The sequence below is a fragment of the Seriola dumerili genome, unplaced genomic scaffold, assembly GCF_002260705.1.
Source record: "Seriola dumerili isolate Sdu_G_001 unplaced genomic scaffold, Sdu_1.0 BDQW01000169.1, whole genome shotgun sequence".
Taxonomy (NCBI): domain Eukaryota; kingdom Metazoa; phylum Chordata; class Actinopteri; order Carangiformes; family Carangidae; genus Seriola; species Seriola dumerili.
The window spans coordinates 984,912-1,008,482 of NW_019174424.1; the positions used below are offsets into that span (position 1 = coordinate 984,912).

The 23,571-nt window shown below is 44.4% G+C and overlaps 1 protein-coding gene across 1 annotated transcript; it reads right to left on the reverse strand.

The window, feature by feature from the left end:
• Positions 1-561: 561 nt before the first annotated feature.
• Positions 562-22,222, reverse strand: LOC111227265 (trinucleotide repeat-containing gene 6C protein-like). The gene is made up of 17 exons (XM_022752700.1): positions 21,811-22,222; positions 10,459-12,957; positions 8,571-8,765; positions 7,781-7,935; positions 7,578-7,655; positions 7,252-7,470; positions 6,471-6,620; positions 6,077-6,196; positions 5,737-5,820; positions 5,354-5,594; positions 5,086-5,250; positions 4,583-4,759; positions 4,100-4,249; positions 2,705-2,923; positions 1,915-1,988; positions 1,664-1,803; positions 562-1,575 (listed from the first exon to the last, which is right to left on the reverse strand). Exons 1-17 carry the CDS (start codon positions 22,220-22,222, stop codon positions 1,188-1,190), a joined length of 5,466 nt encoding a protein of 1,821 aa, XP_022608421.1. The 3' UTR covers positions 562-1,187.
• Positions 22,223-23,571: the final 1,349 nt, after the last annotated feature.

Here is a 23,571-nt window from a genome sequence, read left to right on the forward strand (position 1 = left end):
GAGAGGCCATGGTAGGGTGCTTGGACGGTAGAGTCTGTGGCTTATATTGCACGTCACTTGAAATGGTGTTTTGCGGGTGGAGTGGGTGGGGGTGGGGGTGGTGGGGGTCGTTGAATACAGACGGTTAGGAAACATTTACGACTTGAGGTTTTCCACTACATCAGTGAGAGGGTCAAAGACTGAGACCAAACTGCAGGTTGCCCGCAGAGGAGTTGAGGTGCATTGAAGTGTTTTTTCTTTACAGTTCCATAGTAATAGCAGTGGTTCATTTTGTCGTCTGTCACGTCCGTAACTGTACATGCGACAACCCCCAAAACTATCCCCGCCACCAGGTAAGATTGACAGACACATTTGAATAATTTCATTTCTTAGCTTTGTTTGCAATGGTTCCAGAAGAAAAAGAAAATAATAAACACTACAAAAATAAATGGCTTGAACAAGGCGAACAGAGTTGCATCATTCCCTTTGAGCGAACTGAGGAACTCAATCTGCTTGCAAAAATGCACTGAAGTTGTGAGCTGTGGTTGCTTATGTTAAGCAGCAGCAGCATGTACTCTCCACTCAGGTTTCACTGGCTCAGAAATAAGGGTGTGCAAGTGTCCGTATGCTTCTTCACCAAGTACAGAGTGAGTGAGGATAGCAGGGCAGGAAAGAGGTTAAGGCTAATATTAGTGCTGAGAGAAACAAATGTCGAGTCTGGACCAGCTGAAAGTTCGACAACCACTCTGATTGAAGGGTTTTACTTTGGGAATGATGCCTTTTTCATGGATCTCTGAGGTGCAGTATGATTGCCTCAAAAGGCAGAGAGGGATTACGCAAGTTTAAAGAAGATGGCAGCTCGTCATTGTGTCAGTTTGACTAAAGTACATGTTTCACACTGCGAGTTCTCAAACGTTCATCTCTGTAAAAAGTTCTTTGTTGAATGAAAGACTTCTTCCTGTGTCTCCAAAAGAAAAAGCTGAACACTGTGACCAAAATCTCTCGCTGAGATTCACAAAATAACTGCAACTGAAATGTCATTAAAAACAAAAGGAGTAGAGGAGGTTGACGAGGGTGAGCAGCAAGGATGTAGCCTCGTCCTCCTCTCGTCTCTCCTTTTCACCGTTACACCCACACTGATTATCTCCACATTGATTTGAAAGGTTTTTGCTCCTGTTGGTGATCAATTCGTCCTGGGCTCTTCTGTCCTACATGGACTCCCCACTCAGCAGGTCCCCAGGCAGCAGCGTATTGATTGGGGTGGGACTCCCCATGACCCGTCCCTCCTCTCCACTCGGGGGTCCCCACAGGCTAGAATACTGCTGTACGCCACCCCAAAGCAACTCCCCGCCCGTCTTTGCTCCGCCTGCTCCCAGGCCACTGCTACTGCTGCTGCCATTGTTGTTGTTCCAGTGGGGTGAGTGACCGATGGGATGAGAGGCTCCGGACCCGGTTCCACCCATCCTTGTCTGATTGGTGCCTGGAGTGGCCTGCCAGCTGGTTGTTCCGCCGAGCGACTGGCCCTGTGCAAAGAAGCGGTTCACTTCCTCCTCCCCGGCAAACTCTGCCAGGATGGTGGTGTTCCCGAGCACACACCTAGACAAGAGATGAGAGGGAAAATGTAGATGAGTAATGGTTAACACTCCTAAAACTCCACTTTGAAGCAATGCATTAATAGACATACATGTGCAGGGACTTCTGAGCCTTGGCAGCTTCATCCTTGGAGCTGTAGCGCACCACAGCGTTGCCCTGTGTCAGGTTGAGGTGGAATGTGATGAGGGGGCCGTGCTGCATGCACAGTGTACGCAGAGTTGAACCATCAATCTAAAAAACAAGGATGAAGCCCACAGAAAGAGTAAGTGGACAGATACAGTTGATTCTCTGAGTCCTAAATACTGAAAGGATAAGAGAGAGCATCTGATTGTAAACCATTACCTGTGGAGTGAGGTTCCTCAGAACCAGCCAGCTACTGGTTCTGGTGGAGCTGTCTGTACTCCATGTGGTACCTGCTGTGTATTAAGACACAAAAAGGTTACTAAAACTGATTGGGTGTTGTCGATTTCTACTACGAGGAAAGAAAAACCACCCAGTGTCAGTTGACACTTGTTCAACCACAGTAAGAACACCCTGAGGTGTAGGCAACCGTGCCTACACTCTGCCTTCAAAACTGGCTTGTGGTTGTATGCCACATCAAAGTGCTGCTTGCTCTTCGAATATGCTCGTACTGTAGATTCCATGACCATACTCACAGACACACCATGCCTACATCTATCTGACTTTCAGACCGCTGAAAAAAATGTTAAATCTATTCACTCACTACTACAAGAATTATTATGGAAATATTATAATTATTATAGGCACTCCCAATTCAGAGCATATGGCTCTTATTGATTTTTTTCCGCTCACCTAGGTTGTTTGAAGCTATTTCTTGTGATAATAAGAGATAATAATAAAATTAATTAATCTGGGATTTCGACAAAAATGACAATTGACCTGACTACTTTTGTTATCTTCTTTATCTACATACAAAAAGTTTGTGAAAAGGTTCAAAAGTACCTTTGATGATGGAGCATAGTTAGATTCTTAGATTAATAATGTGCCTGTTTTAATTATAAGATTGGTCCCTATCAGCTGCTGAAGATCACTGTTGCAGATGAAGCAATTAAGGAGGGAAGCATAAATATCTCAGTGTGTGGCTCTCTAAAGATTTCGCAACAAGACACACCTGAGGTGTAAGAGCTGCTCCAGCCCTGGGCCAGACCCAGGGAGTTGCCCCCCCAGGTGGAGGAAGGCTTGGTGTTGGTGAGGCCAGGTGGGGGGCGGGAAGGGGCTGTGGTGCTGCTCCGGGGGCCCTGGGGGACCTTCCACAGCTCGTGGGACAGAGAGGCCTGGCTGTGAGAAATGGGGCCTGGAGACCAAGTAGATTTCATCTCTGACAGTTTACCTGGATGGAAAAGATGGAGGGAAATGTTGGCCTGCAGAACCAAGTGACCGAAACACAGCTGCTCCCAAAGGAGGGAGTCCTGCAGAGCAAAATGAGTGCTCAAATATCTCAATAGAATTTTTGACCAAAGTTGTATAAAAAAGAACAAAGTTAAATGTAAATACAGCAATGATAAATAAATCCCTTTCACTGCATAGTTATGACATAACTAAACATTTAACAAGTTTTTACTGTTCTTCAAAATAGTTCGACAACAACAGACTTTACTTCACTCAAACAGATCCAACAGTTACAGTACATCAAGAAAAAACAGGGGGCTACACCCTCTTCTGTCTCACACTTCTCATGCCACACACAAGAAAGAAGGAGAAACAGTAACACCACGGAGGAAATATGCACTGCATGAGAGGCAAAGTTGACAGGGAGAGATCTCAGATGAAGGTCATATTTAATCAGGAGCAGTGACGTGAATGAAAGAGAGGTGGTTCTCCAGTGAATGGTTGAAACTCTGGGTGTTACGGTAACAGGAGGAAGAGGATAATGTTGATTTGCAGCGATTGAGCCACTGCAATGTGGGGTGGGGTGGGGTTTATGGATAAACCATGTACCTGCATCGTCTGTCTCCGGGGATGACAGACTGAATGAGCTAGTGTAGGCACTGACTGGCCAATCAGTGGAGGGAGGCAGAGCCTCGTTCTGAGATGAGGTGGGAGAGGAGCCTAAGCCGATGCCAGCAACACAAACAAATAGACAGACACAAACAAATAAGAAAAAAATAGCAGAGAGAGAAAATGGAGTAAAGGAAAAATGCAGAACAAATGATGATAGTAAGCTCATTAAGAAGAGAAAAGTATAAACTGGTAAATGACAAGTGATTATAGAGGTAGTTAAAAGTAGGAAAATGAAGAACAAAAGAATAAGAAGCAGGCTCTCCCTGGTGGCAGCTGATGCACGATACTCTCAGACAATTTTAGTGGAATTGGGATACACAGGGACACAGTTTCTTTTATTAAACTTCTTTAGAAAATTGTGAGTGAAAAATATTTCCAAAACTTTGTTTGGACATACTTCATTTTGCTGTACTGTGACATGGACCAATACAAAAAAACTTACAATCTTACAAAGAACACTATCAAAGACACTTAATTCTCTAAATCATATTGATCCTGTTCTCACCTCCACTCCTGTCCCGCAGCAGGTAGCGGTTGACATCTTGGATGTTGGTGTTGATGGTGGGCCCACTAGGGACACTGCCGGGGGTCACGTTGGGGTCAGTCTCAGGGTCGATATTCTGGAGGCCCTTCCAGGGCACACCAGGGCAGAACTCTGGGAATCAAAATTAAAAGGTTGGCAAATGTTTTTGTATTACAATCAGGATGTAATTATGTGTCATTATAACCCATTTTCTAGGAATGGAAATGTGATGCAAAATGTTTCACAGCGCAAAGTTTTGCCAGTATCCTGATTTGCTGCATTGTGGTTATTCTTTGACTTTTGTTTTCAACTTCGTGTTTACTTTGATGTTTTGCTATTTCTGACTAATCAAAACAATAATACTGTTATTGACTGGGAGTAAGGAACACAGCTGAAGAAATTACTGCACAAGTAGCTGCCAACATGGCTAACTAGATGAAACAAAAAGGTTGACAGTCATCTAACCTGGTGGCCAGTTGATATTGGTCCCATTGGCCATCTTGTCACTGCTGCTCTTGCCCTGTCCCCAGCTGTCTGGGGGGACCAGGGGGCTGGTAGGAGACTCTGAGCTGGACATCAGGTTGTAGGGACTGTAAGAGTCCTCCAGCTGAGGGGGCTTACCAGGGGGGCCCAAATTGGAACCTGAGAAAGGCAAACAAATAATTAAGAGATAATACATATATATATATAAAATATAAATTAATGTGAGAAATATTTTGGATTTTTTTCTCCATTGAAAAAATAAAGACAGTGTATATGTTAAACTTGCTTTGTTTGTTCACACTATTTCCATCCAACAGTTTGATATTCTTCTTATTATGAAGAAATATATATACAGTATATTATTTAAAAAAATATGGTGTTATTTTGGTTTATTAGGATAAAGAGCCTGTTATTATAAATACAAACTTGACATCAGAATGAAACATGTAATCTTTAATTACCCAGGATTCCCTTTCCTTTCTCACCATGCTTGCCCAGGCTGGGCTCTAGAGGAGAGGAGCTACCAGAGAGGCTTTCAATGGAGTTTGGGTGCGTCCACTGTGATAGGCGCGATTGGGGCTGAGGAGGTTCCTTCATAGACAGACCTCCCACCTCCATGCAGTTTACATTCATGTTTGGATTCAGTCCAGCTGAAGAGAATGACACAACAGTGAGATGTTACTACACATGACCACAACTAGCAGTGCAGCATTATCTATTTGTCATTCAAAGAGCAAGGTTGACGCTACTCACAGAGAGAGTAGTGGCTGTAGGTGTTAGGAGATGACTGCGGCTCTTTGGTCTGCAGGTCAGGGAGGCCTGGAGCATGGGGGTGACCTGGAAATGAATCCAGGGTGGATTTGGCCCCACCAGGATGCAAGCCCGAGTGGGAGGGAGGTGGCTGCTGTTGCTGCTGCTTCATCAGCAGGGCCTGGGCCAGCTGACGCTGGTGCTGTTGGATCTGCTGCTGCATGTTATTGATTGTACGTGCAACCTGGGATGACATCACAATGGAGACAAGTTTAGGATCTATACTTTGCAGGTGTTGCTTCAAACAACTGAAATAAACTGTTTTTATACCATTGTTATATTTCGGTGATCAAGAAAGAAAACTGAACGTTAAGAGGGAAACTTACTTGCTGCTCTTGTTGTCGAATGGGGCCAGAAACATTGCGCTGCGCCTGCAACATCTGCTGCTGAATTTGTAAACGCTGGTATGCCTGTGGATCAGAAATAAGCTCGGTTTCAATGTAAAAAGATGTCAGTGTGTCCGTACCCCCAGTTATAACTCAATAGTATCCTAAAGAATAAAATAATAACAATGGCACACGTACTGAAAACATGAAAGTAAAAATTACAGTTCTATTAAAAATGCTCTTAATGCATTCAGGGCTCTTTGTGGGTTTGTGGTCAAAGATATGTACCATGTACACTCCACTCCAAGAAATTATAACTGTTCAGTCTAATAAGACTCACCAGTTGCAGCTGGTAAAGTTGATTCAGAAGGGTCATATGTTGAGGGTTTATTGGTGAGGTTAAAAGTGCAGGATTCAGACCAATGTTTTTTGCTGCAAACTGTAAGAGCTGTGCTTGAACCTGTGGGCCAACATTAAAAACACAAGGTTTTAACAAAATTAAAATGTAAAGGAAAACATGTGTTTGTGATTGGTGTATAAAGTTCAAAGAGACTTAAACTGATACATAATAAATGGGAACTTGTTATCAGAGAAGTTTTTAAAGACTGTGATCTGAATGTGGAATATTTATCACTGCATACATTAAAACTCTTTGCCTACTTATCTGTTTATACATTAAGTAAAAAATGAGGTCACATGTGTGTGTCTGAATGTGTGTGCTTGTGTGTGTATACCTGAGGGGAGAGAAACTGAGGCACTTGAGCACGTAGACTAGGCTGAGAGGAGCTGAGAGGCGGCACTGGCGGCTGAGGAGGCGGCTGCGGCTGCTGCATGGTCCGGGCTTGTGCTGCTCCACCACCGCCAAACATTCCACTCTGCATCTGCTAGACAAAGGAAGAGTGGAAAGAAAGAGCCAGTCAACTTCTGCCTCAGTAAAACACTGGCTAGATTGATCACAAGAAGTGGTTGTGTGATGATTCAGTTTCCTTGCATCGGTTTCACCACAGTGGTTTTGACAAGGCCACAGAGTTCCCGCAAGTCCTTAAAAAGTCTCTAAATCAATTATCTACATTCACGACTTTGAAATGTCTTAAATATTTTTAATTGAAGTTGCAATGGACCAGTTTAGATTATGGGTATTTCAAAATGAATGTTAGTGATCTAATGCAATTATAATAAAATATATGACACCCAAAACCATTTTGCAATGTGCAGAGGGGCAGGGGGTGGAATAAAGGTTTAGACATTCTGCCATTTTCAACAAACACTCCTTTCCTAGACAACAAAATTGTAAAGATAATTTGGGAAGATGGGAAAAACTTAGGGTGTCTCATTAGATTGGTGGTATATTGCTACAACGTACTACCTTACATTTAACATGGAGCCACTCTTTATCAAATAATGTTCCCCAGGAGTCCATTCAATAACACCTCATATGCTGCTATCCAGCATCAAAATTCAAAACTATTTCATGCACAGTATGTTTTTATGTAAATTGATAAGTGACTGGCTCACCTTATCCATGAAGGGCAAGCGGGGGTCTGCTGAGGGGTCTTTGGAAAGAAGCGGAGGCCGAGGGCAGCTCATGGGCTTGTTGATGAGCCCGTTGTTGTAGTCGTGGCCGGCTATCCCCATCCCCCGCTTGTCCAGCTCTGTCTTCTTCTCCAGCAGGGCACTCATGGCCTGGTCCAAGTTCATGTTGTTGCTCTTCAGAGCCTCCTCTGCTGGATCCCTCTACAGAACAAACCAGAAAGGTTCAGTGATTAATAAAAAAAAATCCAAGTGTTTGTTCCAAGAATTGATTGACAGCAGTGCAGCAGTGTAGTGTCAATTCAACTCACAGGGAAGCCCATGTCTGTCAGCTGTTTGATGAGACGATTCATCATCCAGGCATCTTCCTGCTTCCCTGGGACCTTCCCCTGGGGGATATGGTGATGGAAATTCATTACGACCACAGTAACTCAATAATATTTCATTATGAAAATGCAATATCAAATTGTTTGCCAAGGACCACTCAATGTGTAATTCGCCCTGCTTCACATACCTTCTGTGGGCCCTTTTTAGATGCATTGCCCCAAGAGTTACAGGAGGAGTTGCTCTCTTGGGAGGCAGTGCTGTTCCACATGTCTCCCTCCTCAGCATCCCACTGGCTCAGCTCCTCACCTCCACCTCCCCATCCGTCTTGCATAGGTTTGGGGGCTGAAAAACACACAAGAGAAGATGTACACCAAGCAGTGTTAAAGGACAAATACGTAGATTTAATTTGACACATATCTTATGTAATAAATGATGATGCTATTTATTAAAATAAATGTTTAAAGTACATGCTTCTAATAAACTAACTACTAGTAAACTAACACCATATAACAGTAATAGAACCTCAACTGTATTAGAGGTTTTATTTTGGAAAAAGTTACCCTTTAAATGTCACTGTCAATTTGCATCTAACTGGTTCAATTTCAAGTTAGGTATCAAGCAGGTGGTTGTCCTCTTGTCTGATTTTTTTAAAAAACTTTCAGTTTTTAAATACAAGAATAAAAATACTTTCAGTTTTAAAACATAACCTTAAGGACTCTTTGAGGAAAGAAAATGAAAGCAACAAAAAAAATTTAACTCTGAAATATGAGACAGCCACTAGGGGTCAGTGTGGATTTCTGTGTGAAATCTCCAGCACTTTCCTTGTGCCATATTGATGTCCTTGACTTGACTTGTCAGGAGAGAATTATTGAATTTTTTTCATCAATGGAGCACCCATGTATTGTCATTACTCCTCAAAGGTACACACACTTGGTAAAGACTAACTCATAACATAAACATAGGGTTAAGCTTTTTACCAGGTTTGCAGGATGCAGTTGTCATCGTCGGGTTGCCTCTGCCATAGCTGTCCGGGTTACCGTCTCCCCAGCCTCCACAGCTCCCACTTGGTTTGCCCCAGGCAGATGTCCCATTATCCACACTGACCGGAGAGGGTGCAGGTTCCCCCCAAGAGCTCTCTGATTTTGTGTGGGAGCTGGGTAAGTCTCCCCAACCTTGAGGACACACAAGAAAAATGGCCTGTTAAAAAAAAACTTTATTGTACATAAACCAATATCTTAAAAAAAAAAAAAAAAAAAACTCATGATTTTGATGCTTTGGAATACAATCATAAGTTTATTTGATTTCTGGCATTGTGTCTCATGTCACTCATTTTCTCATAAGAAGGCAGAAGCAATATTATGAAAACATAAAATAATCAGATAACTTACAGTAAGCGAAACAAATCTGGCTATTTTTTCAAATGTTTATTGACTACATTTACTAGAAATATCAGGAAAACTGACACATTTCCACATACCATTTCACATTCTGATGTTATAGTGCTTCGTAAGTTGTGTGTTGAACTTACTAGCTATGCAAATCTAAATGGCAAAGTATGAATCATTGGGTCAAGCTGTTTGTGCTGGCTCATGTTAGCAAAATTTGTCCTTAAGGGTGTTTGATGCTGATGCTCACTTTAATTTAAAATTAATTTCAGAAAGAGAGTCTCCCTTACTGTGATTTTTGCTAAATAAGTCACTAACTTGTAGACACTCAGGCTATCTCACGTCTGATTAGTTGGTTCTTATTTGTTGACGTAAACTGAGGTTCAAGTCTAACTGTGCCTCTGGTAATCACTGTCACCACATTTATCCTTCTGTTTTGGAGTGTGAAATGCCAGTCGTGCAGGGACACAGAGACCTGGGCTTGGCTTAGCAGGATGGCTGACAGAGGGAGGAGATGCCCATTTAAGATTTGGCGCAGCCTGGTCTCTTTTGGCAAGAGAGAGACAGTGCTGTCTCTGGGCCTGCTGTGGTGCCAGGCTCAGCTTAGCTCTCTCTCCAGGGAGAGGTCAAGTCCTAAAGGCTGCTCCAAAATTATATCATAAAATTCAACCTTCTTGTATGACAGAGTACTGATAAGTACTGATCTAAACATGGAGTATCGGGACAAACTTCATAAGGTCCTTGTTTTTTTTTTTGTTTTTTTTTTTACCACTTTCTACCTTATCCTTATTTGTTTTAACCCACTTCATGTACAACAGCCAGCAAATGTCAATGTGGAGTCAGCATGCAGGGTCAGGTGAGGGACAGCAGGGGGCGTCTGAACCCTCTCACTTCTTGGGGGCTTGCTCCACCTCCTCCCTTCAACTACTGACAGATGGTGGCTCCCATATAATCACACATTTCCGATCCTTCTCAAACTGCTTGTGGTGAATCGCTATTTTCACGAGGCACTTTGTAAACAGCATTCTTGTGCTTCCTTTGGGTACCCATGTGAGGTTTCCAGGGTGACCCACACAGACGCGCCTGGTGTTGTGAAATGTGAGGAGCCTCATGGAAGGACAGGGCTGGCACTGCTCAACTCATTTGGATAGTCGATTAGATGTAAATCCAAAGAGGGCAAACTAGGTCAAGATTTTACCTTTAAGTGGATCAACAGCTTGGAGCTTAACAGTGCACGGTGCTAACAACCTAACCAGCTTTCATATTTGACACCTTTACTTGTTGAAAAACAAAAGAGAAACAGCTAAAAATTTAACTAATATAATTAAAACTGAGTTACATTTTGACAATCTGAACATTAACCATGTTTAAAATGTGAATATTGGCATTGTAATTTCTTTGTACACTATAAGCCAATGAAACTGGAATTGGCATGTGGCTTTATTACACATTACAATATCAGAGCATTATGTTGTCTTACCTTGGGCTATCAGGGGGCCCCTGTTGTGAGATGGCCCTGGCTGGTGTTGCACAACAGGATCCATGGGCCCACTGGTGGGCCCTGGGTTTTGGGAGTTTTGGCTGTGGTTCTGTAAAGGTGCAGGCGGCCCATGATAGGGGTGATTGTGAGAGTGGGGATGGTTGTTGTTGGGGCCTGGGGGATTATTGCCTCCAGTGGTAACTTTAGCCTGGGACATTCCTGGATTGTTCCTGTCCCACAGGTTGACTGCCTTGTTGTAGGAACCAGGGTCACCCCAAGCTGAGGTTCCATCATCTATCTCCATCTTACGTCGGATTGAAGGTGGAGAGGGCTCTTCCCAGCCTGTAGGCTCAGCTGAGGACTCCTGCTTACTGCCACCCCAACTTCCACCTTGCTTCACTGAGCCTGAGCCACCCCAAGAGCCTATGCCCCCTGCTCCACCACTACAACTGGGCCCATCCTGAGGCTTGCCCCCCCACCCTTGAGGTGGGCCACTGGGACGCTGGGAAACTTGCTCTCCCCAGCCACCATTTCCTCCAGGTCCAGATATACCAGGTGCTGAAGCAGGCATTCCCCAGCCTCGTGGTTTTTCCTTCCAGCCCCCTGCCTCTCCCTCCCAGGCAGGGTTAGTGGGACTCTTTTTGCTCTCCTCTGGTTCTCCCCAGTCCCCTGCGTTTTTGCTCGCTCCGCTATTGCCCCAGCCGTGGGATGCTTTGGGTTGCTCTCCCCAGCCCTGGGATGTTGTCTTGATGTGAGAATCGTCCCACCCACTCGACTTCTCTTCTCCCCAGGTTTGACTACCATTCTTGGGTACACTGGTGGTGGGGCCTCCTGTTGGATGGTTCCCCCATCCACCAGGGCCACCTGGGGGCTTAATGTTGTTGGGTGGCTCTCCCCAACCAGAGCTGGGCTGGTTGGTAGCTGCTACGCTTCCACCCCAACCTGAAGCTCCCTGAGAACCAGGCACATCATTTTTACTCCCAGAGTCAGTCCTCTGAGTGGGGCCAATGTTTGTTTTGGAGGGCCCCTGGGCATCGCTTGGTGTGGTTGGGCCAGAGCCCCATGTTTCAGTGCCTACATCATTCTTACGTTTAGTATCATCCATATCCCAGGAGGTGTGCTGGCGAACGGGGGTCTGTCCCCAGCCAGTGTTACACAGCACTCTGGGGTCCAGATCCTGGGCAGGCAGCAGAGGAGCTGGATTATCTCTGGATGAGCGGTCTCTGCGTTGGTTATGTCCTTCCATGCTGTCACTGCTGCCTTCACTGGCAGCAGCTGTGCTCACAGCTCTGCCCCAAGGACCAGCCTGTGGATCCTGGGGAGGGGAGCTTGGGGCATCCCATCCTCCCTGGGCCTCTTCAGTGTGCTGTTTCCCCCAGTCTCCACCAGACTGGTCACCCCAACCTCCAGAGTTTCCTGCTCCAGCTCCTCCATGGCTCCAGCCAGAATCCCAGCCAGATGCCTCCTTAGATGAAGGTGCCTTAGAGTCTCCACTGTGACCCCATACTGAGCTACTATCTTCTCCATTGACCTGTGGGACCCCTGGTGGGGGTTGACCCATGGAACCCAAGCCTACAGATGCACTACCCCAGCCAGGCAAGCTGCGGATGGGGCTGGGAGGTTCCTGCTTATTAGTGTGATTTGGTCCATCAGTTTTAAGGTTCTGAGGTTCTGAACTGAAAGACACATTCGTGGACGGGGAGGGGTGCGCTTCTGACATGTCAGAAGTCATTATACTACCCCAGGCGCTGCCAATCCCCGAGGAGTTGCTGTTAGTGTTGGCTCCGGTACAGGTGCTGGTCTGGGCTGATGGGGGGCCAGGTGGATTACAGAGGTTGGGTGTAGGTTGAGGAGGTGAAATGGTGTTGGCTCCCCCTGAGCTGCCTCCCCCTGTGCCACCCCCATCATGCCCCAGCATGGGCCAAGCAGATGGGTTGGCATTAGGGTTTAGGTTCAAGTTAAAGTTGGTGGTTGAGGATGATGAAGAAGAGCCCCAGCCCCTGCCGCCTGCTCCCCCCACTGGACTGTCACTCTTTCCTTCATTCCCCACCGAGGACTGAGGGGGGCAATGGGAGGGTCCAGGCCCAGAGCCCCAGCTGCGATTGGCTGCAACCTGGCTAGAGAGCATGTTGGTTCCAGTATGATTGGCAGGGCTGGGCCCACTGTTGGCCTTGCTGCTAAGGTGGTTGGCAGGAAAGTGGCCTGTCTGGCTATTGGCCCCCGTGGCCATACTCACTGTACTGCAACTACTACTAGTACTGCTGCTGCTGCTGGTCAAGCGACCAGGGTCAGTATCCAAAGGGCATCCTCCTGGAGGGGCCTGGCTCTGGCTGAGGGTAATAGAGGGCCAAGCCTCTGTATCCTTCTGGTCAATGATCAGTTGATCCCAACCACTGAGATTGGTGGAAGATGCAGCACTTGTGGTACTCCTGTTGGCTGGCAGGTGTCCCCAGAGGGGATTATCATACTGGGCTCCCTGGCCGCTCTGTGGGGGCAGTTCTGCGTGAGAAAGAGAAGGAATAGGATATGAACATGAGCAAAAGGATGAGTGAAGAGAGGTATAAGTCATGTACGTCATCACTCCCACATATGCTTAGTAAGGTTGAAATACCATGGCAACACATAAGGTGTCTACTTATTTGTACAGAGACTTCACAGGATGCTTTATTAATGAAAATAAACCACCCACACTGAAAGTGCAAACACAGAGAGGAGAATGACTAATATGATAACAGAGGGAGCTTTAATTAGAAAATAAATACAATATTTATGCACTTTATTCAAAAACTGCTTTCACACATGCACTGCATCCCTGAGCTTATCTAGACATTCCCTGGAGTAGCTATATTTGTGAACGCAAACAGTAGGACCAGACACTAAACAGACTTTACCGTGCCAACTCCCTAGTACAGAGTCCCTGTAATGTCCGATCGAGGCAGGACGCCTCCTGTACCATCCTTCGCCTACACCAAAAAGAGTATTTCCAGTAGGTGAAAATGCATCAGACACAGCAAATCTCCTGTTGTGTGCTACATAGGTGAAAGGGCAGTGTGTGGACCTGAATCACCGGACACTGTCTGTAGTTCATAAGAGAAAACAGCAAAAAAAAAAAAAAAAAAAAAAAAAAGGAAATACACATTTTCATAGGTCACACGTAGATTTCAAAGATACTATGACTTAAGACAGAACTAATGCTGTCCACTAAGATAAGATGAGAAGATATTCACACTATACCTACAGACTACAATACAATGTTAAGCATATTTACCACCAAAATAAAGCGGTCATTGAGTGAGCTACAGAGGACAGTGCTCTCGCCTTGTATTTGAGTCTGAAATCTCAAAACCAATTATTTCTGAAACTGAAAATAAATGAAATGTTTTTTATTTACCAATGTAGTGGAAACACAGACATCCATCAAGCTATTTTAAAGTCATCATTGCAGATATTATTCAAACTGAGATTGCTATTTTTGTTATATTTCTTTCTAGAGATATAAGAAATTAAAGTTGAAAATGAAAACAGAATCTTGGGATTTTACTCTGGTTGCATGCGAAACTAGATAATAGTAAAAGTTACATTATTATAATTTTTACTAATAGGGTTACAATAAACCAAATGGAAAAACCACATGAAAAATCTTCTTGTCATTAAACAATGCATACTTTTGCCACATATGAAATGAGAAGCCCTAATAGAGAAGCACTGTATCTTCCTAATAGGTCACCCCAAGAACTTTCATATTTGGGAACCACATTATAGGATGCAAACAATGACAAGGACCATGTAGCTGAGTCATCCTTAACGTCTGACCTCCTAACCACTACAGTCATGACCTCTGCTTGACATCGAGCCCAAATACTCTGCACTACCCCTGGGCGACCTGTCTTCTCACCAACATGTCAGCCTCCATCTGCCTGTACAACTGTTCTGACAACTCAAAGTAATGCTTTGGGTTTCTCACTAGCTCCCTGCAGTTCAAGTGTGCACAAGGATCATCTTGGTACAGTGCAAGCCCAGTTGCAGATCATGATTGCTGCACTGATCAACCTGGCACCACCACATTGCCCATTTCTGCCGTCATTCTTGCTGCAGCTGTTGTTTACATGTACCTTCACATGCACGCTTAGTCTGTATCACAACTACATGAAGAAGCGACAGCATTTGTGTACCTCCCTGTTTTCAAGCTTCCTTTCAGTGCTTGCAACTACAGAGAGAGAGAGAAGAGGCAGTGAGAGAAGGGGGGGGAAGAGGGCACTGTGTTTCTGACACACAGCGCTGTCGTTCTGTAGTCACTCTACTGAGAAGTGCAGGACCGCCATTTTCTCAGTCCTGAACTAGAGCCAAAAAGGCTCTGAGCTGCCGTCTGTACCTCCACAATCGCTGCTTTAATAGCATGCATGTCTCACTGACAATAATAAACACAACACATAAGAACTCAACATTGCATGCCTGCAATGCACTGTTGCTGCAGCTTTAATGTTTAAAAGTGCTCATCCACACGGTGTGTAAATACAAGCCGCCAAAACAACACAGAAGAGGCAGACAAGATAGAAAAACAGTGGGATTGAAGAAGAAAGGAGGGTGTGAAATACCTGTGGAGAGGTGCCTCCCAACCATCCTGTAAAGAGCTAGGTTTTGTGCGACGCAGCGACCATCCTTGTCTCAATATGTCTGCTCGGCTCGCCAAGCTTCTGAGGCTCATTTCTGAAATGCTGCCAAGAAGTTGCACAGCTCTTGCGCGGCATGAGACAACCCCCCCTCCCTTCCTTCCTCACCCCTCATGCTCTGTCCCTCCCACCACCATTGCTTTGGCTGGGTTTCTCCTCTTCTATCTATTGCCTCCCTCTGGCTTTATTTATATCATGCTCTATTCCTATCCCGACGAAGGATATTCTCTCTCTCTGGAAAAGCACCGAAAGAGGGCTAGTTGGGGGAAGGGATAGGATGGGGAGGGCTTGGTTAACAGCTGAGTGATAATGTGTGGAGACTTTCATTATGCACTCATGAGGCATGAGGTAAAACAAAACAAAAGCGGGGCTCTACTAATCCCCCCCCCATCCTCACATCTTTCAACCTTTCAAAACTGTCACTAAATATTTAGCCAAGACCACTCCATCCGCAATTAGTACTGCCGCCCACAATGGAAAGCCTCATGAATAGCAGTGGCGGGCGAGAGAGAGAAAGCAAAACCTCACAAAAGCCTTCTGCACCCCCCCTGGTGCTGGAATGGCAATTTTCTCAGACATGCACGTGTTTATGTATGAACAGTCAAATCATCAGATCACACATGATGACATATGTCTGTGTTTGTCTCTAACTACAGGCTGGGAATGCAGTAATCATAAGCAGCAGCACCAAGTTTTGGACAGAAAACTCTCTCTTCATGTGAGTGCTTATTGGACACAGGGCAAGGGCATGAAATGAGCAAGCTCATATGGATCTGGTCACAGTGAATGAGTAGGGGTCGGTGATCTGGTCCCAAACATGGCACCGAAGCTACAGGGGGGAAGACTTTGAATTTGAGAGATTACAGAGGAAGACAGGCATTAGACTTAATAGAAGGCATGGAGGGAGGAGGATAGAGGGCAGCTTGGCAAACGAAAAAAAAGAGCAGCAGTCGCCTGGATCAAGGCTGGTATTGTTTACAAATGATCCCAGTGCCCACCCAACAATACAATAAGTCAATGTTTGGTGGAGAACAGAGTCCCTTTATGGCTGAGGCTCAGCCCCCTGTGCCTCTCCACTATGAGGACCTAACACGCGGTGAGGTCATGCCATGCTACTAGATGGCCACTAGCTCCTTCGTGTGTTAAAATACACACAATGACAACACTGAATCTCCTGTGCAGATACAAACAGACTGAAAACAGAAAAAAAACTTCTTGGATGCTCAGATCTGCAGGCAAAGATTTCTTTCCCACTTTCCTTCAGCCTCCCAACATTTTTCATTTACATAGCAGGTAGAAACGTATGTATGCACAACATGTATGGTGGGTGTGTGTGTGCTGGTGGTTGAGTGGGTGGGGGATGGGTGGGTGCAAGGGCCAGGTAAAGAGGGACCAAGAGGGATGAAAGTACAAAGAAAGTCAGGACAGAAAATGAAAGACAGAGATGGATGTTGAGAGATGGAAGGAGAAGCAATGTAGGAGAGCTGTGTGGGCCTCAGCTGGACTGATCCTGGCTTAATGAAGTCCCTGAGGGGCAGAGAGACTGGATGGTACAGAGCTGACAATGCATGCTGCCAGGCAGATGAACGAGCTCTCTGACGGGCACACACACACACACACACACACACCACACAAACACACACACACACACACACACACACACACACACACACACACACACACACACACACACACCAACACTCACACACACACCACCACACCACACACACACACACACACACACACACACACACACACACACACACACACACACACACACACACACCTATCAGGAATTAGCTTCCTCTGTGTTTAATGATTGCACATCCCTATTGTTTTTCATTTGTTTCACTTAAACAGCACATCACTGCATAGGAGCAGCACAAACAAGCAAGGATCACATCAGCCAAAACTGCATATACAGTGGGGTCCATTTTGGATATGTATTTTTCTATAATGAAGGATGGTTTTAGTTCTACCAGTTTTTAAATTGACTATTTCACAGTAATAACATTACAGTGGAAGTGTAACACAGATGTCACCTAAATGTGTTTAGAAATGAAACAAATGTGTCACTTAATCAATTAATAAAAGGGCGTCAATGATCAAATGAAGGTAAAATGGCAAAAAAGAAAATTAATCAGCAACTTTTTTTTGTAATATATAAATAATTTCAGCCATTTTTCCCAAGTAAATATGTTAAACATTTGATGCTTTTCTTTGTCATATATGATAGTAAACTAAAAATTTGTTGAATGTTGAAAATGTTGAAAATTGTATTTATGACTGTTGGTCAGATTAAACAAGGGCTCTGGAAATAAAATTACCATTTTTAACTAAATTTTCACAGATAAAACAATTCATCAATTAATTGAGAAAATTATCAGCACATGAACTAATAATCAAAGTATTTATTAGTTGTATTTTAGCATAAACGACAATGTTTTTAACATAATACCTGTGTTCGAGTAGCTTGGCTTTAATAATAAAATTATTATTAGGGCCAATATCGAGTAATATCAAACCTCTATGTAGAACCGAATTTGTCTTATTCAAGCAGGCAGCTGGTATATAAAAAGGTTACTACAACAGGCATTTATAAACATCCATAATTCAACTAGGTACAAGATAAAATCCTGTAGCCACTTTGAAATTTCACTAGATCTATATTCTGCTCTGTGAGCATGAGTTTGGATCTACAAAGCCAGCTGATTTTTGTGTCACAGAGATTTAAGGGTCTGAGTGAGACAAGGTCAGGGCAGCCCTGCAACACTGGCCTGCATTTCATGACATGACAAAGTGCAACACGAGACAGTGCCAGCTGCCATCAACCACACGCATAACTAGGAGAGTTCGTGTAGACCCAGTACACACATGACACTCAGTAGCTTTCAGTTACTGCTACTGTTGGGAATATGCTTAAGTGGCACAGATAAGTTTGGTGGACTATATTCATCTGGTAAGAAAAACAAAACAGGAATGATAGGGACTGTACATAAATATATGCAAGAAATTGTGTTCCGTACGGATGCTTTCTTTGCAGCTGCTTTGCTGTTCATGCAATGTTATTATCTCAACAATATCTCAAGGGGAAAAGACTAACAGAGGGACAAAACATGGCTTTTAAAAAAGGTACACATCTAAGACATCCGGCCGTCATGTTTGCTTGCGAGTATCCTCTTTCTCCTCCTCTTCTAAAGGATAAACCAGGTCAAGGGCTTTCTCCAGCATGCCAGTCTTAAAATAGCTGGCTCTCTCACGCCTCCTCCACATGAAAGGGCCTTGGGATATGGATTGTTGGCCAAGCAAAAGGCAACACTGGGAGAGGGCTATAATAATGGGACGATTGATACACATACATATAGTATGTGCAGCCTGAATAATCTTGGCTGCCCTGGGGCCAGTGAGGGTATGTGTGAACTGTAGTGTTGGTATAGCGGAGGTGGAGGAGGTGAACACATGTGCATCAGAGAACAACAAGCATGGCAGAGAAAGTCAGTGCTGCAGATGCACAGAGCAAGAGAGGCGAGATAGAAAAAAAGAGAGAGCGAGCGCTGAACATTTGTGGTTAACAGAGAGCTGATGTTTAATCACATCACAAGATGTCCCAGTCCTCTCGGAGGGGATTCCCAAGGCTCTTTTACAGCATCAGCAGCAGACTTAAAGAGCACATCAAGTCTAGCCTGCATACTCTCTCTCTCTGTTCTCCACGAGACAACCTATTAGCACATTAGCTGCACTGTTCTTCCACTTGACAAGGCCTGTTTACATTAAGATGTTTTTTGTTGGTGTTGGCCTCTGTTGTGCTTAGCAAGTACAATGCTTACTGGTACATAAAACCTTGATTATCACTTTATGGGCTTTAACAGGGGGGTGTTGGACAAATACCAGTGGGAGTAGCTGTAAATCTTGAGTGATATCATCAACACATTATAGGACTACAAACTAATTATTTGATTAATTTACAATCAAAACAGATCGGGATTGCTGAGTACATTATTGCCACACAAAGACCAATAAATGCACTTAATTTGACAAACAACGTTTTGCTTAAAATGGGATTTCCCTATGTCTTTTTCCCTATGACACACAAATGGTTGCTGCTGCTTGCCTTTAGAGCAGAGTAATACTGCATGTGTCAAGTTGACCAAGGACATATACAGCTAAGACTGCAGAGGAAGAGAATGTTTGTGTTTACATAGATGCACATGCATTCATATGGACACACAGGCCACAATTTAACAGCCCTGCTTTTCAAGAGAGCTGACATGTGACCGGGTAATGAGAGACGGAGTGAGACGAGGTGGAGTCAGTGGATGGAGAGAAGAGGGAGAGGGGAGCAAATGAATGCAGCTAGTGTGCTTCTACCGTTAGCTATCGTCACGAAATGAAAGCAGGCAGGGGGACGATTCTATTAGCAGACAAGGCTGCACGGAGAGAGCGATGGAGGTGGGATTACCTGTGGTGTGGTGAAACTAAGCTGTGAGGTTTTTAAACTGAGACATTAGATGGTTAAAGAGGCACATAAAGAATTTTTAGGGGGAGGCTCCTGAGTTTCCTTGAATGTTTTTTTTTTTAATGTTACAGTTTTTTTGCATGCAATATCTTTATAGGTGTATTATGAAACCCTCCCACTGTACTCCTATCTGACTTTGTCTGGAAGGTCCTGCTGTCTGTTTGTCTTAATATAATCAGTAAGTTCAAAGACGCACAGAAAGCAAAGCCAAGCAGAGCAGGCCTGCCAAAGAGGGGCGGAGAGAAGCAGCAGCTTTTACCGTAAGCCATGAGTCACTTCAGCCCACAGTACTGGACCTCTGCCATCCTCGCTCTCTCCTCCTTTCTTTCTTTCCTTCTCACTCTCTTTCTATCAGTTCCAGGTCAGGCCCACTGAGGTGCCCAGCCAACTAGCTAGCTCCATATCGCTCCTCCTCCAAAAAACAGGAAATACTGTAGGGCTGGTCTGCAAAGTTTAACGAAGAGTAGGAGGATGATGATGAGAGGAGGGGGGAGAAGGAGGAGGAGGAGGAGGAGGAGATGAAGACAGGATAAACATCTCATCGCTATGGAGATAGAGCTGCATTCAAACAGCATCAGAAAGGTTGGATGATGCTCAGACATACACTTCTGGTGAAATTTGTTTTCCTTCCCAGACAATGAAAAGTGCCAAATGCCTTAAAAAGAATTTTAATCATCATCATCAAAGAGCAGATGATACTTTATTATGAAACAACAGGCGTTTACCACTTGGAAATATATGAGAACCTGGTTTATTGTGACATACAGAGCTCCAGGAAGGAAAATACACACACATACAGAGATAGCCAGCTGTGTTTACTCTACATCCTCTACCCCTGTTCTCCTCTATCCCCATTTCTAATTCCCAGCCAGGCAGAGGCAGAATGAAAATAAACAACAGTCAGCAGCACCTGTGATGCAAGTGCCTTTGCGCTACTCTACAGGCACAACATACTGTTACAACCACAGAGCCACACAAAAAAAAACTAGAGTAGACATAGCCATTGGTGTTCAAGAATGCCAGAGCCAACATGTACAACCACTCCTGGTGTAAATCAAACAGCTGTCATTATCAAAATAAGAATGGCAACATCATGTGTACAAATATGTACAAGTAAGTGGGACCTACACTGAGTGCCCTGTGTATTTAAATTAGTAACTGCAAATACTATTTTTACATTTTCATTTATTGGCGCTGCCAAAAGCCAGGCAGACACTGTGTGGGTTAAGCCTGATGTTAACCCTGTATTGGTCATCCCTGATTAATTTTAGAATTGGACTGAATTTCTGCCAGATCGGTTGAGGTGGCATTCGAAGAGGGTCTGTTAACTGCCTGAACGACCAAGGATCTGGCGTTCAGACCATCGGTTTGGATTTCTGGCATGTCAGAAATTTTGGTCTTGCAGTGTGAACAGTTAAAACGGTCTGATTTTCCACACAAGTGCTGTCAAAAGAATCGGTAATAAGCTGTATTAAGCCGGTGTTACCATTACTGGAGAAGTATTTTAGATGTGACTAAAACCGTAGACTTGTCTGAGACTGCTGTGATATAAAACTGAAATTCACTGCAGAACAGACCATACTGTCTGCATCTTGCAACCATCTGTGGCTCCATGTTATTTTCTTTTTCTCCTTACTTTCCATTCATAGTAAAATCGCACGAAGTAACTCTGCCTTTCTCTCTCTTTTCCAACATTGTTGAGGTCATGTCATCTTGTTTGAACAAAAACTCAATTGGAATTGACACTTGAAAAAACTGACTGGGTCTCGCGGGTTTACATTCATAGTGAGCAGCAATGTTGTGGCTGGTCAGCGGACCCTTATAGTCAAAACATAAAAGGCATAGGTGCTGCTCTGCGGAAAGACTGATTAAAATGTATAGTGTGAGTTAACAGAACATACAAGATTAATGTTCATGTTCAGTGTATTTGCTACTGAATTCCACTCACCAATCTCAGAAAAGGTAGTCACATATCTAATCCATGTCAGGTCATTTCTGTACTAGATATGTTTCCATGTAATCCATGACAACCTTCAACTGTACTAGAGCAACCCCAATTGCCAAATCTGCTATCAACCGATACTAACCAACACCTTTTGATTGAACTTGTAAAAAGAAAGAAGGGAATAAGAGATAGCGACTTGCCAACAGAGTGTCTTGGCTGACCTGTGGAGGAAGAGGAGCAGGAGGGAGAGGAGTGTATCGCTACAGCTGCTGCTGCAGGTTCAGTAGAGCAGGGACGTCCTGTGGTGGTGAGAAGCAGGGTCCCAGAGGGCAGAGGCTGGCCCCTCTTCAACAGCTGCTTGTGCTCCTGCTGGCGGAAGCGAGGGGGCACCTCTCTGGGTGGGTAGCGCTGCTGGAGCAGAGTCTGGGGCTGCTGTGCTGTCTGCGGCTGACCTCCGGAGGGGGCGCGCTTGCCATTGCCACTGCTTGGGAGTACAGATGGGACGGTACTGGGGTTGATGGGGGGAAGAGGAGGGGTGGGGTCGAGCTCGGCAGAGTCGGGCACTGTGGAGGTGGGAGGATGGTGGGGGACAAGTAAGAAATGCAGGGATGGAGGGTGGGGGTACAGGAGCATTAGGCAAAAGCAGAGTTGTTGAGCACACATCAGTGCCAAAACAATTATTGACTGACTTGTTAATTATTGGTGAGTCAATAAGTCACTTGGCAAAAAAATGATCTATGGCACTTTTGATGCTTGTTTGGTTGCATTTGTCATTTTCTTTGAACTATTTCAATATTTGAATTGTATTAGTTGCTGCACTAGTACTCATACACAAAAAACAATCACCAGTACAGCTTAAGTCTTTTTCTGGAAAACTGCTATGGCTGAGCATTTCCTCCACTGCTTCTTTTCAGAGCCATGGTAACTTTTGGATGAGAACCACAATGTTAAATTCAGAAAGGCAAATGAGGAGATTGCTATAAATGCACAACATTCGCCGTCTCTCCTGCCTGCCCGAGGCTTGATTCTAAGCAGTGGTCAGTCTAAACACATGGCTGCTCTTTGGAGAACCAAAGGACTGTAATAATCTCAGAGTGGTACTGTGGTAAACCTTCAGCCTTTAGGGATGGCCAAGACACACAATGCTCACAGTCTGCCATGGTGCCTGGTCACATATTAGAAATGATAAAATGGTCAAGGAGCAGATAATGGACTGAGACCTGCCTGCTGGATTATTGTAGGATATCGTTTCAAGCAGGACAGAGCTGTAAAGATTGCTCAGCTCCATCAACATAAGCTATTCATGATTTGAGGCAGGTTATGCCCCCTGAATTGATCACCTCTCAGTGCTCTACCATAGTTGTTAGATATTAACTGCTTGTGCGGCTGCTGAAGCCAAGTGCTCATGTCCCACTAGCTTTAGTTACCCTTAGCAACAGAGTGCAAGTCTTCCTCCCTCTCCCTCTCCCTCCCTCTCTCTCTCACTCACACACACACACACACACCTTAGCTCTGACCATCCATTTCCCATGGTGTGTGTTTGGTTTGGATTCTCTGTCTTATCTTTTTTGCAACATTTCAGCCAAACTTAAGAGAGGCACTCGTAGTCAATACAATTTGAATAAGTTGAAACTGAGGGGAGCTGCAAATGCCCCAAAAGGTTAATTGATTATTAGTTAATCAATGCAGCTCTATTTGATACTTTGTTATTATAGAAATATTAATTATATCCAACATACTTGACATTCAAATCTGGGCACTATGAACATGAAACGTCACTTTATTTCCTTTGTAAACAATGGAGGAAAAAAACAGAGGAAGCCAAAGCTGTGAAGCGTAAAGTCCTCAGGAGGCTAATATACTGTGGCTGAATGTGGAAGTGTGAGGTTAGAGGTCACCACTAAGTCAAACAGGATGATCAGCTTGGGGTCACAGAGCTGTTGCTGGGTGAGATGCATTATGGGACACAAAGCACACTGGAT